This window comes from Leucoraja erinacea, chromosome 4 (genome assembly GCF_028641065.1).
Source record: "Leucoraja erinacea ecotype New England chromosome 4, Leri_hhj_1, whole genome shotgun sequence".
Taxonomy (NCBI): Eukaryota; Metazoa; Chordata; class Chondrichthyes; order Rajiformes; family Rajidae; genus Leucoraja; species Leucoraja erinaceus.
In genome coordinates, this window is record NC_073380.1 from 66,301,884 (window position 1) to 66,327,112 (window position 25,229).

Here is a 25,229-nt window from a genome sequence, read left to right on the forward strand (position 1 = left end):
ACCTTATGCTTGTAATAGTTCCATAAATGCAGGCCACATCTTTTGGAAGTGGTCTGCTTTGCCTGCTAGGAGGAGCCTCATCTCTTCCAGGTGTAGTGTTTCGAACATGTTTGAAATCCACATTTTTATTGTTGGTATTGGAGCATTTTTCCAAAATTTGAGTATAAGCTTTTTTTCCCCATTATTAGCCCGTAATTAAGTAAGTTCTTTTGAAACACGTTTAGTTCGGGGTTACCTTCCGATATTCCAAAAATGATCCATTCTGCTTTTGGTACAAGTTTTATTTTAATTAATTTTGTGAAGATTTAACCATATATAACCATATAACAATTACAGCATGGAAATAGGCCATCTCGGCCCTACAAGTCCGTGCCGAACAACCTTTTTCCCTTAGTCCCACCTGCCTGCACTCATACCATAACCCTCCATTCCCTTCTCATCCATATGCCTATCCAATTTATTTTTAAATTATACCAACGAACCTGCCTCCACCACTTCCACTGGAAGCTCATTCCACACCGCTACCACTCTCTGAGTAAAGAAGTTCCCCCTCATGTTACCTCTAAAGATCTGTCCCTTAATTCTGAAGTCATGTCCTCTTGTTTGAATCTTCCCTATTCTCAAAGGGAAAAGCTGATCCACATCAACTCTGTCTACGGTCAGGCAAACGCCTCCGTTGCCATACGGTGAGAACTGAGAGGTTGAGAAGGAGTTTCTTCCCAGAGGCCATTCGGACTGTAAACGCCTATCTCACCAGGGACTAACTCCACTGAACGTTTTTCCTTCCATTATTTATTATGTAAAAGAATATGTGTGTTATGATTGTGTTTATGGTTGTTTGGTTGTTTGTCTTTTGCACAAAAGTCCGCGAGCATTGCCATTTTCATTTCACTGCACATCTCGTATGTGTATGTGACAAATAAACTTGACTTGACTTGACTTGACTTGTTATATAATAATTTTATCCATGCGATGAAGTTCTCTCCCATTTGAAATTTTTGCAATACTTTAATCATATAATCCCATTCTACTTGATCAAACACTTTTTCTGCGTCCAATTAAATGATAGATAACTCTTGTTCTTGAGGTTTGTGAGAGTGCATTATGTTAAACAGACGTCTCAGGTTATTAAATGAATGTCTCTTAGGTATAAATCCCGTTTGATCCTCATTTATTAATTTACTAACATATTGACTTAGTCTTCTAGCTAGTGTTTTTGCTAATATTTTTTGATCCGTATTTAACAAAGCAAAGCTCTATATGAGTCTGGTTCTTCTATATCTTTATCTTTTTTAAGTATTAATGTGATCGTTGATTCTGCTAGTGTTTCAGGTAAGATTTGTTCTTTAAAAGCGTATGTATACATTTCCTGTTTTAGAATAGCATAGGCTACACAATCCTAGTGCATCAAATAAACTTGTTTAAGATTACAAACCTTGGCGGGCAGCCCAGTGGTTAAAGGCCAGGCATGTCTATTGGTTTATAACAAGGTAAGCAATTGTTTGGGTTATAATTACTGGTTTTAATAGTCTCCCTGAAGAACAATGTACGGTAAGACACGATTCATTTTTGTAGTGTCTATGTGGAAAGTGCATGTTTTGTTCAAGATCTATTGACGAGGAACAGATCTTCAGGAATATAATGTGTTTCTAATTCATGGCCCTGCAAGAGGTTGTGAGGCCAGGAGTAGAGTTATGAACTTTCCAGGTTTCTTATGACTCATAAAGTACGATATGGCCAAAACTGTATTGGCAGACAAATTTAACACACCCTTTTTGGAATTTAATCCATATCTTATTTTAGTTACTCTCCTGCATTTGTAAACTTGAAGCAGCATAGCATGCAAGCTTTTTCACTGCTTTTGAATGGTGTTCACATGAGTCTGGGTTTTTGCTTTGGATTTTCTTTATCTTTGCCCCAATTCAGATGCTTAAAATATGGTGTAGTGCATGCGTTCTTTCTTTAATAACTAGAATTAAGCATGTTTGATTTGGATTATGCTGGAAAGCACACGCAGGGATGGTATTGTGTAATTAACTTGCACTGATTTGACCCTGTGAAGGCCTTGCTCCAAATCCGTGCTGGCTGCTCATTATCTTCACTTCAGCATAGAGCTGGCAGTGATCAGACTGTTTCCTTTAACTAAACATGTTATGTTATCCTCACAATCGCACTTTCCCTTCTCTTGGAGGAGAACGCGGGGCATAATTGGAGCCAGCAGCAGCAAATGGTATGGGCAGGGATGGCTACAGATAGAGTAAAACAAAAACTGCTGGAATAATTCGACAACAGCTGTGAAGGGAATGCATGTATCGGATTGGGACCCTTCTTCAGGCTGATTCAGACTGATAGAGAGAGTACATCACATCCACAACTGGAGTCTATGGCTGGTTGCCTGTGTGAATCTATTAAAGACAGTGGTGCCTCTTCTACCTAAACATCCTTCGTTCCTCACAACCCATGTTTTCTTCAATGAGATGGTGTAAACACACATCTTATGTTTTGCTGCCTGTCACATCTCACCCTCTCACATGCCTGACCACAATCCCCCCAACTCTGCTTGCTTCACTTCAACCCCATCCTTCAGCTTTTTTGCTAAGAATTTCATCCTGAACAACATTTGTTCGGCATGGACTTGTAGGGCCGAGATGGCCTGTTTCCGTGCTGTAATTGTTATATGGTTATATGGTTAACATGCTGGAAGACCAAGGGAAAACAGAATGAAGAAACATCGTCATTTCATTTTACACTGGGTTGTCAGCCAGAGACCGAGATTAGTCCAGGAGCAAGATTCTTAGTTAAGGAAGTGTATCGAGCACAAAGAGAAAGGGCAGTCTATATGCCAGTAAATACAAAAATCTGCAAATGCTGGTAAAACTGAGCAGGTTAGGCAGCATCTATGGAAACACAAACAACCCGTTTTGGGTCTGACACTTCTTCGGACCTATGGATCACATTAACTGAAACATTGAACCATTTGCTTTCCTAGATCCTGCCTGACCTGCTCAGTTTTCCAACATTTTCAGTTTTTGTTGATGTTTATAAGCCAGGTTCCATAAAGCCAAGAGTGCATCATGATTGCTCGTAAAGGGTTAACATGGGAGCCTCCATAATGCAACCTACAATTCTGCATACTAGAAGCCTCCAACATATGGCATACTGCAGTGGAAGCTTAGAACTGTAATATAGCCCAGACTGCTGGTGTCATGGATATCTGTTGGACATCAGAGTCGCCTTCGTAGCCATCTTTGCAATTAAACTTTTCCTCTACTTCCTTGGATCCATCTTCTTTACATCTCTTTATTTTCCAGCCAGTTACTTTTCAATCAACCAAACTGTTTTTTCTTGCTGTCCAGTCAATTGGTTACATCATTAAGGGGCTGTCCCACTGCGGCGACCTAATCTGCGAGTTTAGAAGAGTTTGCCCTCGACTCAAACTCGCAGCATGGTCGACACGTGCTCCAAGGTGGTCCTATGACATCACTGGAACTCTCCTTCATGCTCGAGGGAAATTCCTGCATACTCGTGGCCTCAGTTTGGTCAAGAATGTTTTTTCAGCATGTTGAAACATTTTCCGTAAGTAAAAATTGGTCGGCATGGTTCTTTTGAACTCGTAGTGCAGTGGAGTGGGGTCGCTATGTCGTTATGGGCAGTTGAGGGCAGCCGTAGGCAATCTCCTTCGCTGACTGGGCATTTTAATTGGCTCATTGGAGTTTTCATAACCAAGGAAAATGCCCGCTAAACTTTATTATAAGTTGTCTGGCTTCTTAGAAGTGTCTCCACTCCTTCTCTCCCCTCCTCTCCCCATCGCTCCCCTTCTCTCCACTTCTCTCCCCCTCTCCCCCCCCCCTGCACTCTCTAAAGGACTCACCGTACACTGTGCAGCCGTCTTTTACCTTCCTGTTCATCGCGGGTGTGAATTTCAGACAGCACTACCCTGCTTTCCCTGGCACCTGCCTTTGAGATGTGTGTATGTGTGCGGTCGGTCAATCCAGCTCGCGGTTTCATCACTGACGGTTGATCCAGCTCGAGGTTTTCCAGGCGAGTGCTTTGAGGATAATAATTTCATTGAGGGGTGTAACCGAAAATTCATTGATTAAACTTCAAGGATAATACATACAGTTTATAAGCCTCCTGGTCACTGGAAATTTCACTAGTGAGAGAATAATTGTCAGTGATGTATTTCTCAGAAGGCAATTTGACTGGCATGTGTTGAAACAATGTTACAACACTAAGTCATGTTGTTACAGGAATCAAGATCAACCAATGGTAAGAGCCAAGTGATAAATTAGAAAAGAGATGTTCATCAGAGTATCATTTATTGCTACCACACGCCAATACTGCTATTAAGCACAAATAATAAAAAATGGGATAAGATTACATAGATGTTCAGAATACATGACCCATGCATCAATGAGGTTGGCACAGCAGTGCACTGATAGAATTGCTGCCTTACAGTTCCAGAGACCCAGTTTTGATCCTGTCTGGGTGCTGATTGCATGGAGTTCGTACATTCTCCCTGTGACTACCTGCATTTTCTCCGTGCGCTCCGGTTTCCTCCCACACCCCAAAAACATACAGGTTAATTGGCTTCAGTAAAATTGTAAATTGTCTGTAGTGTGTAGGATAGTGCTAGTGTACGGGATCGCTCGGTGGGCTGAAGGGTCGGTTTCCATGGTATATCTCTACACTAAATTAATCAATCTGGTAATGTAGTGTTTTATATAATCTGCAAGTTACCTATAGGTGGGATAATTTCTTTGGCCATTATCATAGAATTTTCAATACAGAGGAGGCCACTTGAGACTCTGCAGATCTTTGTAAAATAATCCCTTCACACATTTCCTTGCTCATTCCTCCACTTTCTCCAATGATCTTTTGAAATCTCTGTTTGACTCCCTTTACACCACCCTTACAATTCATATAAAAGTTTGAGGTGGAACTGGCTGAACCAGTAGCAAAACCAAAAAAAAAAATGTGATAATCAAAATAGCAAAAATCTTGCATTATTTAAAGGTTTATAAATGTAAGTCACAAGAACTGGATAATTCATGAAATTTAGATGGAAAATGAAATATTAAACATGAAGTTGCGTCATCCATAGGTGCTTATATATTGTGTAATTGTTGGAAAATTATGAGTATCTTAATTTATTGGTTATAATACAAAGTGATTTTTTTTTTCATGTTAATATAGGTCTGGGATGAAAATCTGGCAAAGTTTGCAGAGTCTTGGGCTGCCACGTGTATATGGGACCACGGACCAAAATATTTACTGAGATTTCTTGGGCAAAATCTCTCAGTTCGCTCTGGACGGTGAATGTCTTAAAAATTGTTTTTTTCTGGAATATGAACAGAAATATATATTACTTTTTTTGTGCAAATTCACTTGATTCCTTCAATATTTTGAGTCGTATCAACCGGGAAGGTTCCTTTTCCCATTTCCATTTAGTGCTGCATTTATTGATCTCGGCCAAGCAGGTACTGGTCGATCCACAATTGATCTTAATCTCTCACTGTTAGAAAAGAGAAGAATCATTTGGGATTGCAGAAATTGATGAATGTGCATGCTATCTGATGGCAGGGTTTGACTTGATTTGGGATTTTCTTGACCGTGTAGAATCTTACTTGCGGAATGATCACAGGATGAGGTTCAATAAAGTGGATTATGCATGTTACGTTGTATGCCAGGAAATATCAGATGCACGAGGGGAAGAGAAAATATCCATGTATTCATGCATTAGCAAGAACTAAGCCTTAGCTTCCCCTCAAAAATCTTGGCATCCAACGGATTGTGACATCCTGGTGCTAAATCATTTATTTTTTACTGCTAACGTCAACATACAGTGAGGTCACTTTTTCCACAAAATGAAAAACATTCAATAGACAATAGACAATAGGTGCAGGAGTAGGCCATTTGGCCCCCCGAGCCAGCACCACCATTCAATGTGATCATGGCTGATCATCCCCAATCAGCACCACGTTCCTGCCTTCTCCCCGTATCCCCTGACTCCGCTATTTTTAAGAGCCCTATCCAGCTCTCTCTTGAAAGCATCCAGAGAACCTGCCTCCACCGCCCTCTGATGCAGAGAATTCCACATACTCACCACTCTCTGTGAGAAATAGTGTTTCATCATCTCCGTTCTAAATGGCTTACTCATTATTCTTAAAATTTGGCCCCTGACTTTGGACTCTCGCAACATTGGGAACATGTTTCCTGCCTCTAGTGTGTCCAAGCCCTTAACAATCTTATATGTTTCAATGAGATCCGCTCTCATAGAAACATAGAAACATAGAAATTAGGTGCAGGAGTAGGCCATTCGGCCCTTCGAGCCTGCACCGCCATTCAATATGATCATGGCTGATCATCCAACTCGGTATCCCATACCTGTCTTCTCTCCATACCCTCTGATCCCCTTGGCCACAAGGGCCACATCTAACTCCCACTTAAATATAGCCAATGAACTGGCCTCAACTACCCTCTGTGGCAGAGAGTTCCAGAGATTCACCACTCTCTGTGTGAAAAAAGTTCTTCTCATCTCGGTTTTAAAGGATTTCCCCCTTATCCTTAAGCTGTGACCCCTTGTCCTGGACTTCCCCAACATCGGGAGCAATCTTCCTGCATCTAGCCTGTCCAACCCCTTAAGAATTTTGTAAGTTTCTATAAGATCCCCTCTCAATCTCCTAAATTCTAGAGAGTACAAACCAAGTCTATCCAGTCTTTCTTCATAAGACAGTCCTGACATCCCAGGAAAGTCTGGTGAACCTTCTCTGCACTCACTCTATGGCAATAATGTCCTTCCTCAGATCTGGAGCCAAAAACTGTACGCAATACTCCAGGTGTGGTCTCACCAAGACCCTGTACAACTGCAGTAGAACCTCCCTGCTCCTATACTCAAATCCTTTTGCTATGAAAACTAACATACCATTCGCTTTCTTCACTGCCTGCTGCACCTGCATGCCTACTTTCAATGACTGGTGTACCATGACACCCAGGTCTCGCTGCATCTCCCCTTTTCCTAATCGGCCACCATTTAGATAATAGTCTGCTTTCCTGTTTTTGCCACCAAAATGGATAACCTCACATTTATCCACATTATACTGCATCTGCCAAACATTTGCCCACTCACCCAGCCTATCCAAGTCACCTTGCAGTCTCCTAGCATCCTCCTCACAGCTAACACTGCCCCCCCAGCTTAGTGTCATCCGCAAACTTGGAGATATTGCCTTCAATTCCCTCATCCAGATCATTAATATATATAGTAAATAGCTGGGGTCCCAGCACTGAGCCTTGTGGTACCCCACTAGTCACTGCCCGCCATTGTGAATAGGACCCGTTTACTCCTACTCTTTGCTTCCTATTTGCCAGCCAGTTCTCTATCCACATCAATACTGAACCCCCAAAGCCATGTGCTTTATGTTTGCATACTAATCTCTTATGTGGGACCTTGTCGAAAGCCTTCTGGAAGTCTAGATACTGGTTCTCCCCTATCCATGCAACTATTTACATTCTCGAAAAATTCTATAAGATTCGTCAGACATGATTTACCTTTCGTAAATCCATGCTGACTTTGTCTAATGATTTCACCACTTTCCAAATGTGCTGCTATCCCATCTTTAATAACTGACTCTAGCAGTTTCCCCACTACCGATGTTAGACTAACTGGTCTGTAATTCCCCGTTTTCTCTCTCTCTCCCTTCTTAAAAAGTGGGGTTACATTTGCTACCCGCCAATCCTCAGGAACTTCTCCAGAACCTAAAGAGTTTTGAAAGTTTATTACTAATGCATCCACTATTTCTGGAGCTACTTCCTTAAGTACTCTGGGATGCAGCCTATCTGGCCCTGGGGATTTATCGGCCTTTAATCCATTCAATTTACCCAACACCACTTCCCGACTAACCTGGATTTCACTCAATTCCTCCAACTCCTTTGACCCGCGGTCCCCTGCTATTTCTGGCAGATTATTTATGTCTTCCTTAGTGAAGACGGAACCAAAGTAGTTATTCAATTGGTCCGCCATATCCTTGTTCCCCTTGATCAACTCGCCTGTTTCTGACTGCAAGGGACCTACATTTGTTTTAACTAATCTCTTTCTTTTCACATATCTATAAAAACTTTTACAGTCAGTTTTTATGTTCCCTGCCAGTTTTCTTTCATAATCTATTTTTCCTTTCCTAATTAAGCCCTTTGTCCCCCTCTGCTGGTCTCTGAATTTCTCCCAGTCCTCTGGTATGCTGCTTTTTCTGGCTAATTTGTACGCATCATCCTTCGCTTTGATATTGTCCCTGATTTCCCTTGTTATCCACAGATGCACTACCTTCCCTGATTTATCTTTTGCCAAACTGGGATGAACAATTTTTGTAGTTCATCCATGCAGTCTTTAAATGTCTTCCATTGCATATCCACCGTCAACCCTTTTAGAATTAATTGCCAGTCAATCTTGGCCAATTCACGTTTCATATCCTCAAAGTTACCTTTCTTTAAGTTCAGAACCATTGTTCCTGAATTAACAATGTCACTGTCCATCCGAAGAACTCAACCATATTATGGTCACTCTTGCCCAAGGGGGCACGTACAACAAGACTGCTAACTAACCCTTCCTCATTACTCAATACCCAGTCTAAAATAGCCTGCTCTCTCGTTGGTTCCTCTACATGTTGATTTAGACAACTATCCCGCACACATTCCAAGAAATCCTCTTCCTCAGCACCCGCCAATTTGTTTCACCCAATCTATATGTAGATTGAAGTCACCCATTATAACTGTTTTGCCTTTGTCGCACGCATTTCTAATTTCCTGTTTGATACCATCTCCAACTTCACTACTACTGTGAGGTGGCCTGTACACAACACCCACCTGCGTTTCATCCTGTTTCCTGATGAAGTTTCATCCTTCTAAACTCCAGAGTGTACAAGCCCAGCTGCTCCATTCTCTCAGCATATGACAGTCCTGCCATCCCGGGAATTAACCTTGTAAACCTACGCTGCACTCTCTCAATAGCAAGAGTGTCCTTCCTCAAATTAGGGGACCAAAACTGCACACAATACTCCGGGTGTGATCTCACTAGGGCTCTGTACAACTGCAGAAGGACCTCTTTGCTCCTATATTCGATTCCTCGTGTTATAAAGGTCAGCATGCCATTCGCTTTCTTCACTGCCTGCTGTACCTGCATGCTTACTTTCATAGACTGATGCACAAGGACCCCCAGATCCCATTGTAATTCCCCTTTTCCCAACGACGCCATTTAGATAGTAATCTGCCATCCCGTTTTTGCTGCCAAAGTGGATAACCTCACATTTATCCGCATTAAACTTCATCTGCCATGCATCTGCCCACTCCCCCAACCTGTCCAAGTCACCCTGCATTCTCATAGCATCCTCCTGACAGTTCACACTGCCACCCAGCTTTGTGTCATCTGCAAATCTGCTAATGTTACTTTGAATTCCTTCATCCAAATCATTGATGTATATTGTAAATAGCTGAGGTCCCAGCACCGAGCCTTGCGGTACCCCACTAGTCACTGCCTGCCATTCTGAAAGGGACCCGTTGATCCCTACTCTTTGTTTCCTGTCTGCCAACCACTTCTCTATCCATGTCAGCATTCAGGAATAAGATGAAGCAGATCTATTTTCTGTAATGGATTTAGGCTGCATCGTACAAGCATTTCCACAGGAAAATGTACCAATAAATTCACTCTATAAGTATACTCTATTTACATTGGGAATGGAACATAGCTCACATTCCATTATGTTCCATTGTGCAAGGAGAGCAGGCTAATAAACAAAGCAAGGTGGTGGAGTTGATTTTGGGTTAAATTAATATTTACAATAAATGGTGTCCATGCATTTTTTTTTTTGTAATTTTGATATGATCCCTTGCTCACAATGTTACAATTCAAACCTCACTTGCGAATTAGCATTGATACTCCAGTGCAATATATTGAGAGCTGAGTAATCAGAATTAGAACATTTCTGTTGAAAAATGTTAAAACACAATTCTTTGTTTTAACTTATGGCTATTAAAGATCACATGAACCCATCTGAAGAGGTTAGGATTTTATTTGGATTCCTGATTTACATTCCTCTTTCAACAACACTACCAAACCATTGTTTATCTACTTGATTGATTAAGCAGAAGGCACTGTGGTGTAAAGCAACAATTTTTACATAATAGGCTATGAAGTGGTTTGGTGGATGAGAAAATCAACATATGAATGTAAGCTTTTCGTTCTTGCTTTAGTCTTATTAGCAGACAGCTACTAGTTTAAAAAAATATTTTACCCTGAACAGCTATCGGAATATTCTACAACTAGTGAAACCTTGGTATGATGAAGTGAAAGATTACCGTTTTCCATATCCTCAAGAATGTAATCCCAGATGTCCCATGAGATGTTATGGACCAGTGTGCACTCACTACACTCAGGTAAAGATGATTGTGATATTTTGTCTGACATTTGCATTACAATATTTTATAAAACAATATGCCATAATAATTGATAACGATACTTTCATTGTTTCAGATGGTTTGGGCAACATCCAACAAAATAGGATGTGCAATCCATACCTGCAACCACATGAATGTCTGGGGAGCTAGATGGCGGAATGCTGTTTACCTTGTGTGCAACTATTCTCCAAAGTAAGTGCTCAGATTCACCTTCATTAATTGCATTATTTTTAATCCAGCCACTAAATGATAATGGGACAAGAAGCATCTCTGTAGAGAAGGAATGGGTCGAGACCTTTCTTCAGACTCTAGAGATGCTGCCTGTCCTGCTGAGTTACTCTAGCTTTTTGTGACTTTTCGGTTTAAACCAGCATCTGCTGTTTCTTCCTACACTAAATGATAATACTACGTAGACAAAGTTATAAAGTCAAACAGCATGGAGACAGGTCATTTGAACCAAATAATCCATGCTGACCAAGATGTCCCATTAAGTCAGTCCTATTGGTCCAAATGTGTTCCCTATCCCTTTAAACGTTTCCTATCTAGGTGTCTTTTAAATGCTGTTATGGTATCTGTTCAACTACCTCCTCTGGCAGCTCATTCCATGTACCCATCATCCTCTGAGTGAAAAAGTTGCCCCTTAGGTTCCTATTACATCTTTCTGTTCTCACCTTAAACCTATATGCTCTGGCTCTTGATTCCTGTGTAAAATTCATCATATCTATTTCTTTCATGATTTTACAGACTTGTATGCTTCATTTGATATTAGATAGCAAATTGGGTTGACAATAGACAATAGGTGCAGGAGTGGGCCATTCGGCCCTTCGAGCCAGCGCTACTATTCAATGTGATCATGGCTGATCATCCCCAATTAGTACCCCGTTCCTGCCTTCTCCCCATATCACTTGACTCCCCTATCTTTAAGATCCCTATCTAGCTCTCTCTTGAAAATACAGCTTTTCAGTATTGAAATAAATAAACAACTGGAAGTCTGAACTATTGCTCTGGATATATGTGTTGAAGCACCTACGATGGGAAAGTTAAATAAAAATAATTAAATATCCAGAACAAAAATCTATTATTACTAATGGTAAGTAGGAAACTATAAGATATTTATAAACAAAACATAACATTCACACAAAGGGTGGTGGGTGTAAGGAACTAGCTGCCAGAGGAAGTAGTTGAGGCAGAACTATCCCAACATTTAAGAAGCAGTTAGACGGGTACATGGATAGGACAGGATTGGAGGGATATGGACCAAATGCTGGCAGGTGGGACTATTGTAGTTGGGACATGTTGACCGTTGTGGGCAAGTTGGGCTGAAGAGCCTGTTTCCACACTGTATCATTCTATGACTTCACTTATAGGAATATTTAGAAACACATAAAATATGGTCGCTTTGACAAAACCACCATATCAAAGCAAGGAAGATGCAGACACAATGAACTGCAGATGGTGTTTTACAAAAAAGACACAAAGTGCTGTAGTAACTCAGCGGGTCAGCCAGGCAGCATCTCTGGAGAACATGGGAAGGCAACATTTAGGCTCGGGACCCTTGTTCAAACTGAAGAAGGGACCCAAACCAAAATGTCATTTATCCATATTCTCGCTGCGTTACTCCAGTATTTTGTGTCATGGCAAGGAATGTGGCTTTGGTGGACAATAAATAATTTATTCAGCTTGCTCTGCACCACCCACATTACACCACATTTTGCAACACTCTGGCATTATGGAGTCTGCAAGTATGGGTAAGCACGTGAGGGTATGTTGGGAAAAGGAATGGGAGGCAAGACTTCTAATTGCTCAGTCTTGTTGGTGGATAATTCATAGTACATTGAGTCGTAGGTAAGTTTATAGTATTTTAATTGATCTGACCAAATGTGAAGTCATTGACTGTCTTGCAGTGAGACCACTGAGCCTTGGCTTCTTGGTATTGACTGTGAAAGTTTTTTCTTACTGCTGGTGTTTCGATGTGTGCCTACCTCTTCCATCTCCCAGTCATTATTAACTCCTCGAGAGTTCCAATTGAAAATCTGTGTGCCTGTTTTCACTGTTCAGCTTTGGCTATCAAACACACGGGATCCGTGTGACTTCTCACCATCTCTGCCTTAGTAAGAGCTTATTGGCTTTAATCAGTACAAGCTTGAAGAGATGCTAACCACTCATCAAATCATGGTGAAGTTGAAGTAGGAAAATAAAGAGAGAAGTAATCAATGGCCAGCTTTTATAATTAAATTGGTACATGGTTTATGTAAATTCCACGTGTGCACTGCATTAAAGGGCTTCTATTAGTTACAAATTACAATGCTACTGGTTAATTTTCTGTGAAATTAGCACTTTGGTTGCCTCATTGAATAAGAATGCTGAGGACCAGACTCGTGAATTAAATGTTGTTTTTCTTTACTCATAAATTGAGTCAGCCCATTTTACATAATTGATCAGGTCCTGGAAAATAGTTGCACAACTTTTTATCAAGGTAACTGTCAATTGGGAAAATAATTTGAAGACCAGAGGTTCTTATATAAAGGTGTATGAAAATGCTTTAATATAATTTCACACAAACAATATCAAAAAAGGTATATTGTCAATAATTGGACAGTTGTGTGAAATGCCAACACAAATAAATATATTGTTGACACATATTAAACCAGTTTTACAAAGGGATGCTCTCAACACAGAGACCTGCCCACTTATTTCTTATTGACTCCTCAGATTAGAGTGTATTCAGACAACTAAGCACAATATTTCCATTAGGTCATAGAAACAAGGAACTGCAGATGCTGGTTTACAAAAATAAAAGAAGACATGGTGCTGGAGTAACCCAGTAGGTCAGGCAACATCTCCGGAGAACATCGGTGACATTTCTTCAGAAGAAGGGTCGCAACCCGAAACATCGCCTATCCATGTTCTCCAGAGGTGCTGCCTGACCCGCTGAGTTCCTCCAACTCTTCTTATTTCCATTAGGTCCATCAACTCATAGTTTTCTGAAGAGCACGACAAGCAGTAAAGGTCTCATTGCAGAAACATGTATCAAATGAATTTCCCTTGTAATGTTTTCTGTCTATAAGCTTTTGTCAAATATCTATTGCAAGTTCATTGCTTGTTTTAATATTTGTTTAGGGGAAACTGGATTGGAGAAGCACCGTATAAAGTTGGAAGGCCCTGCTCAGCTTGTCCACCCAGTTATGGTGGAGTCTGCAACAACAATCAGTGCTTCCCGCGAGTAACCTCAAACTACTTATACTGGTTCAAGTGATCTGTCCAGATTCCAGAAAAAATTAGCAATGCCAATATTAGGATTCCTCAACAGAGTTCCTAATTAGCTGAAGAGACTTCACAGAACACATTATATACCCATTATTATCACTGAAAACTTTGCCTTAAATTTATCATCTTCCAGAGACATTTACTATTATCATTTTACTGCTTTTAACTTCCATCGAGTTAGCTCGTAGAAATGCAATATGTATTATATCAACTCAAGGCACTGTATTTATGAAGAACAACAACAGCATAATACTTCAGAATATTGCTATGTTTTTATTTACCAGGTGGGAATAGAAAGCAGTTCTCAGAAAGTTTTGTGAATGGATGTGATATAATGTTAACAACTTGTAAAATCAGTTTATTATTTAAACATAATGGTTATGTATAGGTTTGCACCTGGGTTGATGTTAAAACTGGAGGATCAGTTAGATGAACTATAGAACTTGCTTGCAGATAGCATTAATTAAAGCAAATACTAATAACTTAATAAGCTATGGTCTGGATAGCTGAGGCAGTATAGCTTCTCATGGTGCTAAACATTTTATTTAAAATCCCTGCTAACCCACATCAGGCATAACTTCAAAGAACTTAGCTAAGATATTAAATATGGAAGATAAATAGGACAATCTTAAGGGTGCTAATGATCACAATAATCAGATTTGTGATCACGTGTATTTTCCCATCACAATGGGAATTTAGCCCCAGGCAGCTCAGACACAAACACATCTGTATTTTCAGGTAGCACATGAGCAGGCTCTTGTGCCAAAAACAAGTTACATTTCTGCAACATTTACAGAGGATTGCACTCACGATCCAACACTGCCTCTGATTACTTATCTACCCTTCTTCTTCCTCCCATATCCTTATCTTCATTAGATTCTCAGCATTTCATTTCATTTCATAAATATTTTGGCCCTTTGGTTTGATGGCATTATCCCCTAACCTTAATAACAAATTATTTCTCTTGTGTTTTTAACATGATAAAACGTCTTATGGCATGACAAAAGTCACTACTCAATGCCACATACTAACACAATTAGTACCACAGACAACAATTGATTCATGCCTTTTGCTCCAAGGGGAGATATCATCAGAACTTTCAGAAAATTCAGTTTCTGTGGCATGCAATGTATTTTTACAACAAAAGCTATGGGGCATTTTTTAGAGGAAAAGTCAGAAATACTGGATTAATATAAAAGCAGGAGTGCTGGAAATACTCAACAGGTCCGACAGCACATTTGAAGGATGAAGCACAGTCAATGTTGGAGATCAATTTGTTCCATCTTCTGGTTTATTTCCTACTTTTCACACCTGCCGTATTTTGTTTTTGTTATATTAGAATGGTAGCTTAATTGTCTCACTATCTGCTTATTATTCTTTGCTACTTGCATTAACTTTGATAACTCTCATTCATAATTAATATAAAATAGAGGAGAAATGGAGCAGTTTTCAGGAAATGTAACGTACTTTTGAATTGTTCAGTTATCAGGGGCATTACAAATGGTGCACAATAAATCACAAATGGTGACCTCTTTACCAGGTAAAGCCTGAATACTTAATCATTTAGGCAGTTTAACGCTGATTACAGTTATGTGCCTGAACTTCATCCTTGGTTGCTTTGTTTCCTTTTTCATTTAATTTGTTCGATATCAGCACAAATAGCTGAAACATTGTGAAATATTAAGTGCAATTAGTGCAATGCAAGCTTTTACGATTTTTTACACAGATTTAGAGCTGCAGCCACTTATTGCAGAGAATTTGAAATTAAATGGACACTTGCCTTGCCTGATCAAATTCTCCATTGTGAGTTTTTCTGAATTCATTTATTTGCTTTAATCCAAGGAGTTTCTTAACATTCAGTCTTCAAGTACAAGTAAACGATAAAACATTAAAAAAAAAAGACTTTTAGTTTATGAAGGAACTGATTACTGTATTCTAATACAACTAGCAATGGTTCTGAAAAGCTTTTCAGTCATTTTCGGCTATTTAACATTAGGTTAAGCTCACGTAGTAGACTAGAGATTGATTAAAATGCCAACAAATAATGCCAATGAGCACCCTTTTAGCTCCATTTGTCAAACCATACCAAATTCCTCCTTCAAATATTTCAAGGAATATATTTGAAAATTACATTTTAGAAACAAATCTCGCTTGGATTTTCCATTGGGGATGTTTGACCTGAAGAAAAAGCTGGCCTCAAAGAAACGAACCCAGAAAGTTAAATAGGTCAGGTGAGGTGCTTGTGCCATCATTGAAAATTCTTATCCATTATTCTGCTCAATCATATTGGCTCAGGGCAGAGATTTCCATTTGGTGATATACAAATTAATTTCAATGGAAATTCCAAAGGAAAAACTTATATCAAAATTGCACAATTGAGTTGTGAAATAAGGAACTTGGTTGCAGAAAGCATTAATTAAAGCAAATGTTAATAATTTAATAACTGGCGCACTATAGCTCTTAATTGATGAAGACATTTTATATCACTGAAAAAATATTAAACGCCTATATATTTTCTATATATTTTTATGGAATATTAATGCTTGAAAGATTTTTTTAATATGAGCTGCTTTGGATGATCTGTTGTAAAAAAAGTCAGGATGGTCATGGAAGCAGCTGCCATGAATCTGTCAGTAAATCTCATGTTTGTGGTTGTAATTGAAAACATGGAAGGAAAGGTTTGGTTGCACCCCGCACCCAAGAGCGGAATTCGCTATCAAAACATGGGGGAGACGTGTCCCCTCTGGCCCCTCGCCCTCCTCCAGAGCTGTTAAGCAGAATATCATGCCTGAAACACACTGTAATAGCTAGGTGTTTGCTGCATAGGAGGAGGGATTGCTTTTCTCAACAATTAAGAAAATTAGTTTAATTTAGTTTTGTTTAGAGACACAGAATGGAAACAAACCCTTTGGCCCACCGAGTCCACGCCAACCAATGATCCTCGTACACTAACACTATCCAACACTAGGGATAACTTACGATTTTTACCAAAGCCAATTAACCTACAAACCTCCACATCTTTGGAGTGTGGGTGGAAAACACAGCACCCGGAGAAAACTCACACGATCACGGGGAGTACATAATAACCCCGTACAGCCAGTACCAGTAGTCAGGATTGAACCCGGGTCTCTTGTACTGTAAGGCAGCAACTCTACCACTGCATTGCCCCAAGTGTGGTCTATTTTTTAAAGAACTGTTCAAGGTGGGCTTCTCACTGTGTTAGGGCTGCTCTGCTAGATGAAGGCCACACTGCTTTGCTCTCAAGTATTCACAACCCAAGCGTAGCGATGTGTAGCGTGATGCATACCAGTTATCATCAATGCTGCGCAACCAGTGATGCTGTGCGCAGTAAAGTCTCTCACATTGGAAGCAATCTGAAGTCAGATCATGTACTGTGGGCACCAGTAATTGCTGTCCACTTTTTGCAATTGATCCTATAATATATTTTAATCTCATAGTGACCAAAACATGGTGAATTTCATGGCCTGTGCCTTCAGGGCAGGAGAGAAAGTTACCTGTGAAAACCGATTATCAGGTAATTTAATAAAAATCCCTTTTAACTGTATAGAAATATATGAATTGGTCTTGCTTGAAACTGCACAGGAGGCTTCGCCACTGCACTTGACTTACAGAGAGATTAAAAAATGCACAAATTCTAAATTTCTCAAAACCAAGCTCTTGTGGAAGTAATATATTAAAAGATGCTTTAAATTTTATTACAATTTATAAATCTCTGAATACTTCATCTTCTCCTGCAGTGTTTTACCTGGGGATGGGATAGGGAGCAAAGACTATTGGATGCAGTTAAAAGTCTCATTGAAGCTAGGAAGAGAAGGTTGGCCATTCTTCTGCAGAATCCTGTACTGTTTTGTTGATCAAAGGCAGACCACGACAGAAGCATTCAGATGCAAAGCCGTTCACAGCTGCCCAGTATTGAGAAAATATCGAATTAGTTTCATATTTTTTTGAAAGCTCACTGTATGTTAAGTGCAGGAATGAATGAAATAATAATAGCCTTTTGTGTTGCTTCAAGCAAGATCCAGTCATACAGTTCTAAAATGTTGGTGCATAGATTATAAATATTCTAAAAACCCATTGTAATTAATAACCATATAACCATATAACAATTACAGCACGGAAACAGGCCATCTCGGCCCTACAAGTCCGTGCCAAACAATTTGTTTCTCCTTAGTCCCACCTGCCTGCACTCATACCATAACCCTCCATTCCCTTCTCATCCATATGCCTATCCAATTTATTTTTAAATGATACCAATGAACCTGCCTCCACCACTTCCACTGGGAGCTCATTCCACACCGCCACCACTCTCTGCGTAAAGAAGTTCTCCCTCATATTACCCCTAAACATCTGTCCCTTAATTCTGAAGTCATGTCCTCTTGTTTGAATCTTCCCTATTCTCAAAGGGAAAAGCTTGTCCACATCAACTCTGTCTATCCCTCTCATCATTTTAAAGACCTCTATCAGGTCCCACCTTCTGCGCTCCAGAGAATAAAGACCTAACTTATTCAATCTATCTCTGTAACTTAGTTGTTGAAACCCAGGCAATATTCTAGTAAATCTCCTCTGTACTCTCTCTATTTTGTTGACATCCTTCCTATAATTGGGCAACCAAAATTGTACACCATACTCCAGATTTGGTCTCACCAATGCCTTGTACAATTTTAACATTACATCCCAGCTTCTATACTCAATGCTCTGATTTATAAAGGCTAGCATACCAAAAGCTTTCTTTACCACCCTATCTATATGAGATTCCACCTTCAAGGAACTATGCACGGTTATACCCAGATTCCTCTGTTCAACTGTATTCTTCAATTCCCTACCATTTACCATGTACGTCCTATTTTGATTTGTCCTGCCAAGGTGTAGCACCTCACATTTATCAGCATTAAACTCCATCTGCCATCTTTCAGCCCATTTTTCCAAATGGCCTAAATCACTCTGTAGACTTTGGAAACCCTCTTCATTATCTACAACACCCCCTATCTTGGTATCATCTGCATACTTACTAATCCAATTTACCACCCCTTCATCCAGATCATTGATGTACATGACAAACAACAAAGGACCCAACACAGATCCCTGTGGCACCCCACTAGTCACCTGCCTCCAACCCGATAAACAGCCATCCACCATTACCCTCTGGCTTCTCCCATTCAGCCACTGTTGAATCCATCTTGCTATTCCTGCATTTATACCCAACAGTTGAACCTTCTTAACCAACCTTCAATGAGGAACCTTGTCAAAGGCCTTACTAAAGTCCATATAGACAACATCCACTGCTTTAACCTCGTCAATTTCCCTAGTAACCTCTTCAGAAAATTCAAGAAGATTAGTCAAACATGACCTTCCAGGCACAAATCCATGTTGACTGTTCCTAATCAGACCCTGTTTATCCAGATACTTATATATATTATCTCTAAGTATCTTTTCCATTAATTTGCCCACCACTGAAGTCAAACTAACAGGCCTATAATTGCTAGGTTTACTCTTAGAACCCTTTTTAAACAATGGAACAACATGCGCAGTACGCCAATCCTCGGGGACTATTCCCGTTTCTAATGACATTTGAAATATTTCTGTCATAGCCCCGGCTATTTCTACACTAACTTCCCTCAATGTCCTAGGGAATATCCTGTCAGGACCTGGAGACTTATCCACTTTTATATTTTTCAAAAGTGTCAGTACTTCTTTTACTTTGAACCTCATAGTATCCATAGCTACTCTACTAGTTTCCCTTACCTCACATAATTCAATATCCTTCTCCTTGGTGAATACCGAAGAAAAAAAAAATGTTCAATATCTCCCCCATCTCTTTTGGCTCTGCAGATAGCTGTCCACTCTGTCTCTCCAATGGACCAATTTTATCCCTCGTTATCCTTTTGCTATTAATATAGCTGTAGAAACCCTTTGGATTTACTTTCACCTTACTTGCCAAAGCAACCTCATATCTTCTTTTAGCTTTTCTAATTTCTTTCTTAAGATTATTTTTACATTCTTTATACTCCTCAAGCACATATTTACACATGTTTGATCCTAACAAAATCTACAATGCCGCGTGTTTTCTGTAGCAGTGAAAACAGAAAATCTTCTGAAATCATTAGTTTTTCTAATTTAAGGGTTAGACTTTAAAGGTGCGCTAAGGTCAATTAGTTCATGAATGTTTGATATCTCATTAGTACCTACTTGTACTGCACAAATGGGTCAACATTTTGGATCAATTAGTAGAGCTGCTGCTTTTCAGCACCAGAGATTTGGTTTCAGCCTTGACTACAATACCTCACAAGGTTTGCCGGTTCTCCTTGTGATAGCAAGCGTTTACTTTGGGTTGCTTCCAACATGCCGCAGATGTACATTTTAGTAGGCTAATTGGCCACCATAAACAACCTTATAATCAGAATGGAACAGGAGCTTTCCCATAATCCTTCCTTTACAATTATGCCAATTGCAGTTCTAAATTGAAAGCAACCAGTGTACCTGCCTGAAACTGACAGTTTTTTCCAGAAATATGCTGCTTGGTTCTCAATAATGTAATGTTCACCCTAGGTGTGTGCTGGGAAGTCTAACACATTATGAATAGAGAACAAGCCAGAAATGGACTGGCAAAGTAGATTCTTTAATCTTTCATTTACAGGCAGGAAGAATGAGCCTTCAGCAGGGCTGCCCCTGCTCTATATTTTCCTCTCTTGAATCAGATCTCTTCTGAACCATTTTTGATATCCCATATTCGCAGAACATCCAACTTTATATAAGATGCAAAATATTAATATTCTCTATTTATATATAAAATGAACACATTGATACTTTGAGATGCATTTCAAAGATCTAGGCTTAAAATTGGCTTAAATTTACACATGTTTGATCCTATCAAAATCTACAATGCCACGTGTTTTCTGTAGCAGTGAAAACAGAAAATCTTCTGAAATCATTACTTTTTCTAATTTAAGGGTTAGACTTTAAAGGTGCGCTAAGGTCAAATTTGCATTTGGCAATAAAATTAGTGAAAGATGTAGAACATGCAGCCAATCTGATATCTCCCTATTAACATAATTGCCAAAGTTGAAATTCACCATTTATCAGTTATTCCATGGCATAGTTTGAAAACAATTTCATAAGGAACCAAATAGTGCTTATAATCTGAAGCATTAGTTAACAAAATTTAACTGGTTGAAAAACAAAAGAAGTAGTTTGAAAAATCAGTGCCCCTTCCCATGCAATTAAATCATACATTGGTTAAATTTGTTTCACTTTACATTGCATTGTATTATATATCGTATTGTAATATTATTGACTCTGTGTTTTGAAATATTTTGTAAGATTTGTACTGAAATTGTACCACTGTAAACTTGTCATCCACTTTGAAATCCACAAGCTGATATTAATGGAAAGTTGATTGTTTAAATAATACAACAATAATATTTCAACTGTGTTCCATGAGTGGTAAATAAAAGTTTATGAGAAACGTTTTTTAGATTTCATTGTGCAAAAAGGCATTCATAACAGTAACCATGTAAGTTACTGTGAATTATAATTGATCGACCAAGGCATTTATAACAAAGATTTAACACTTGGGTACATTGGTGCAGCAGTAGAGTAGAGACTGGGTTCGATCCTGACTACGGGTGCTGTCTGTACGGAGTTTGTACATTCTCCCTGTGACCATGTGGGTTTTCTCTGGATGGCCCGGTTTCCTCCCACATTCCAAAGACCTGTAGGTTTGTCGGATAATTGGCTTCTCTACATTGTCCCTCGTGTGCAGGACAGAGTGTATAGGTGAATTGCTGGTCGGCATGGACTCAGTGGGCCAAAAGGACTTTTTTCATGCTGTATCACCAAACTAAACTAAACGTCTTTGGCAGATAATTGGAAATGGTGTAACAATGACCGGTTACATATTTATGTGTCTGTAATTAATATAAAGGGCCTGTCCCACTTGGGCGACCTAATCCGCGAGTTCTGGCGAGTTTGCCCTCATACTTGCAGCATGGTCGATAAGAGGGCATAGGAGGTCTTCGTAACTCTCCTTCATGCTCGAGAGTAGTCCCTGTGTACTTGAGGCCTCAGCTAGGTTGTGGCGTATTTTTCAATATGTTAAAAAATGCCTGCAAGTAAAAAAAGGTCGCCATGGAAAAAATCAATACTTTTTTTACTCGTAGGTTTAGTCGTAGTAGGTCGTAGTAGGTCGGCATGTTGGTCGTAGGTAGTCGAGGGTAGTCGAAGGTAATCAAAGGTAGTCGTAGATAATCATAATCGAAGGGAGGTCGGAGATCGAAGGAGATCGTCTTCACGCTCCACTTTTCGGTGTCCAATTTTCCTGAAGTTAGTCTGAAGCTAGTCAAAGCTAGCCTTCAACATGGTCGAAGGAGTTCTTCTACATAGTCGAAGGAGGTCTTCAACATGTCATTTTTTCAAACTCTTCTAAACTCGCCAATTAGGTCGCCCAAGTGGGACAGCCCCTTAACATTGTGAAAAAAGTACTTTGCACAAGGATTTCAATCAAGTTTATGATTTTACTGATTCATATAATTAAATCTCTCCAGACGACATTGTTATGTCACAATATCAGTATGAGTCAGAATTACCCCAGAGATTGCATATGTTTCTTCTACATATATCCTTCTACAAAGAAACGAGAAAGATAATTATTAAAGGGCCTGTCCCACTTACGCGATTTTTTCGGCGACTTGCCGGCACCCGTCATAGTCACAGCAGGTTGCCGAAAATTTTCAACCTGTTGAAAATCCAGCGGCGACCAGAAAAAGGTATGACTCTTTGGGTGACTATTCACCACCAAACAGGTGTCACTCCGCGACATCGCGAGTGGAATGGAGTCTCTCACCTTAATGAGGACAAGAGTTCACACACAATTTTTGAAAGTAAATTAAATTATTCTATGTGTGCATAAGCCTATTATTTATGCAGATCAAGTAAGTTGGCTGCACTTAACATGAGGAGAATTCATTGGATTTATCTGTAGTGATGGACCTGTGGCAAGAAATCACCGCGTGAAACTGTCCAAATCGGAGGTCTTTATTGTATTAGCCTAGTGATGTGTGCTTGGGGATGCAAGTGATCTCTGTGTCTTTACCATTGTGCCAGAGTCACTACACTCCAAACTTTCCGTGTTGACTGTGCCTGAACCCCTCTGTCGGTGGATCACCAACTTCCTGACAGACAGGAAGCAGCGTGCGAGGCTGGGAAAGCACATCTCGGACCTGCAAACGCTCGGCCTAGGAGCACCGCAAGGCTGCGCACTCTCTCCTCTCCTCTACTCTCTCTACACCAACTACTGCACCTCCACAGACGCCTCTGTCAAGCTTCTCAAGTTTGCGGACGACACAAGCCTGATTGGACTGATCCAGCATGGGGAGGAATCTGCCTACAGACAGGAAGTGTCACAGCTGATGTCCTGGTGCCATTGCAATGACCTGGAGCTCAATGCTCTTAAGACAGTGGAATTGAATGTAGACTTTAGGAGAGCTCCTCCTCCCCTCACACCACTCACCATCAACAACACCACAGTCACATCTGTGGAGTCTTTTAAGTTCCTGGGTACGATCATCTCCAAGGACCTGAAGTGGGGGGCTACCATCGACTCCACAGTCAAAAAGGCACAACAGAGGATCTACCTCCTACTGCAGCTGAGGAAGCACAACCTGCCACAGGCAATGATGGTCCAATTCTACACAGCCATCGTAGAGCCTGTTCTCACCTTCTCCATCATGGTCTGGTTTGGCTCAGCCACCAAGCACGATACCTGGAGGCTGCAGCAAATTGTCAGAGAGAATCAGCAGAGAAGGTTGTTGGCTGCAACCTTCCCCCCCATTGATGAACTGTACACTGCAAGGGCCAAGAAGCGAGCGGGAAAGATCATCTCTGACCCCTCTCACCCTGGCCACAAACTCTTTGAAACACGTCTGTAGATTGGTTATTGCATGTGAACCAATCAGAGTAGAGTAGCATCATTAACCCTCACCTTACTGTATACTTTATATTAACACCCTCTTCCTACATTAGGTGGTCTTGGAAGCGCAAGTGATGAACTAACAACCTGCTGTACCACTATGCTCTATGTTATAATTAAAGATGACAAACTCTAGACCTGTGTTCCCTCAATCATTTACATGGTGTCAGACAGAGTGAAGTGACCCACTGCGTCCGTATATTGGGTTTTATTTGCGTTTCATCAGTTTTTATTTGTATTACCATGGCTCACTCATGCCACAAGCCAGCGCAGCTCATCTTCGGACATCGGAGAACGATGGAGGCGCTTCAAGATCGACTATGAACACTACACCAACATCGTCCATCGTAATGACCCAGACGAGGTCAAAGCTTCGCTTCTACTGAACCTGGCGGTGTGAGAGACTCTGATGAGAGCGCAGACTTTTGACTTCGCGCAAGCCGTACTTGACGGTAGTTGTACCTGCTGAGACTGTGCGTAACCCCAATATCTTACTGCGTAATTCTGGAAACTATGCGAGGTACCCTTCATCAATGTGCCGCCGCACAGGTGTCCGAACTGTAACTATTCCCACAACAAGGGACGGATGTTCTGTCCAGCAAACGGCTAACCATGTAACTGCTGCGAGACGATGAACCATTTCGCCGTTTGCTGCAGGTCCTGTGGGAACAGAACTTCCAGCTCAGCGTCTAATCTGCACCTGTTGCAACAAGACCAAACATTTTCAGACTCACAGGACCAGCTCGAAGCTGCCCACGAGGATGATCCAATTAGCCTGTATGAAGAGTCTACTTTGCATACACTCCTACACACCGCTGATTAGCTTTTGGATCCCTCCGTGTCCATGCTAATTAACAACAAGCCTGTGAAGGCCAAATTGGATACTGGGGCTCGGGTGAAAGTAATGTCTCTGCATGTCTACAACAAGATAAAAAATAATGAGACCTTGACTTATATGCTTATGAGGGGGAGGTCCTGCATCCTCTTGGAAGAACTAGCTTTAAATGTGTGCTGCAAAACACCACAAGAAATCTGACTTTCTATATCCTAAAATCGGACTCTGTGACTCTACTGGGCATCCGTGTGTGCCAGGACCTAGGGCTAGTCTCCTTCGATCGCTCTGTTCACAAGTTACTTATATCCGAAGACCCGATCTGTTCGATGGCAAGCTGGGCAAGCTGCCTGCGGCTTATAAGATCGCCATTGACCCCACCGTCGACCCAGCAGTCCGTGCCCCCCACCGCGTGCCACATGCCATGCACAACAGTCTCTAAAAAACATGGTCTCCACTAGCCGAAATCAGCATCATGCAAAAGAAAGACAAAAACGAGCTCCGCATGTGCATCAATCCATGAGACATAAACACTGCCATCAAGCGCCACACTATCCGATGAGGACTGTCGAGGACGTCGCTGCACAAATCGGGTGCGCAACAGTGTTTTCTGTACTAGACGCAAAAAGCTAGTTCTGGCAGATACCCCTAGATGATGAGTCCTCGAACCTCACTGCGTTTGCTACAACATTTGGCAGATTC

General features: G+C 40.6%; 1 protein-coding gene across 2 annotated transcripts in view; it reads left to right on the forward strand.

Annotated features, from left to right (window-relative positions):
- Nucleotides 1-17,626, forward strand: part of LOC129696519 (peptidase inhibitor 15-like) — a 41,199-nt gene extending 23,573 nt beyond the window's left edge. For both annotated transcript variants that reach the window (XM_055634509.1, XM_055634508.1), the window contains 4 exons: nt 5,197-5,315; nt 10,290-10,422; nt 10,520-10,635; nt 13,564-17,626. In XM_055634509.1, the coding sequence (XP_055490484.1) occupies nt 5,197-5,315; nt 10,290-10,422; nt 10,520-10,635; nt 13,564-13,699 (504 nt within the window). In that variant the 3' untranslated portion in view covers nt 13,700-17,626. The remainder of the gene's footprint in view (nt 1-5,196; nt 5,316-10,289; nt 10,423-10,519; nt 10,636-13,563) is intronic.
- The last annotated feature ends 7,603 nt before the right edge of the window (nt 17,627-25,229 follow it).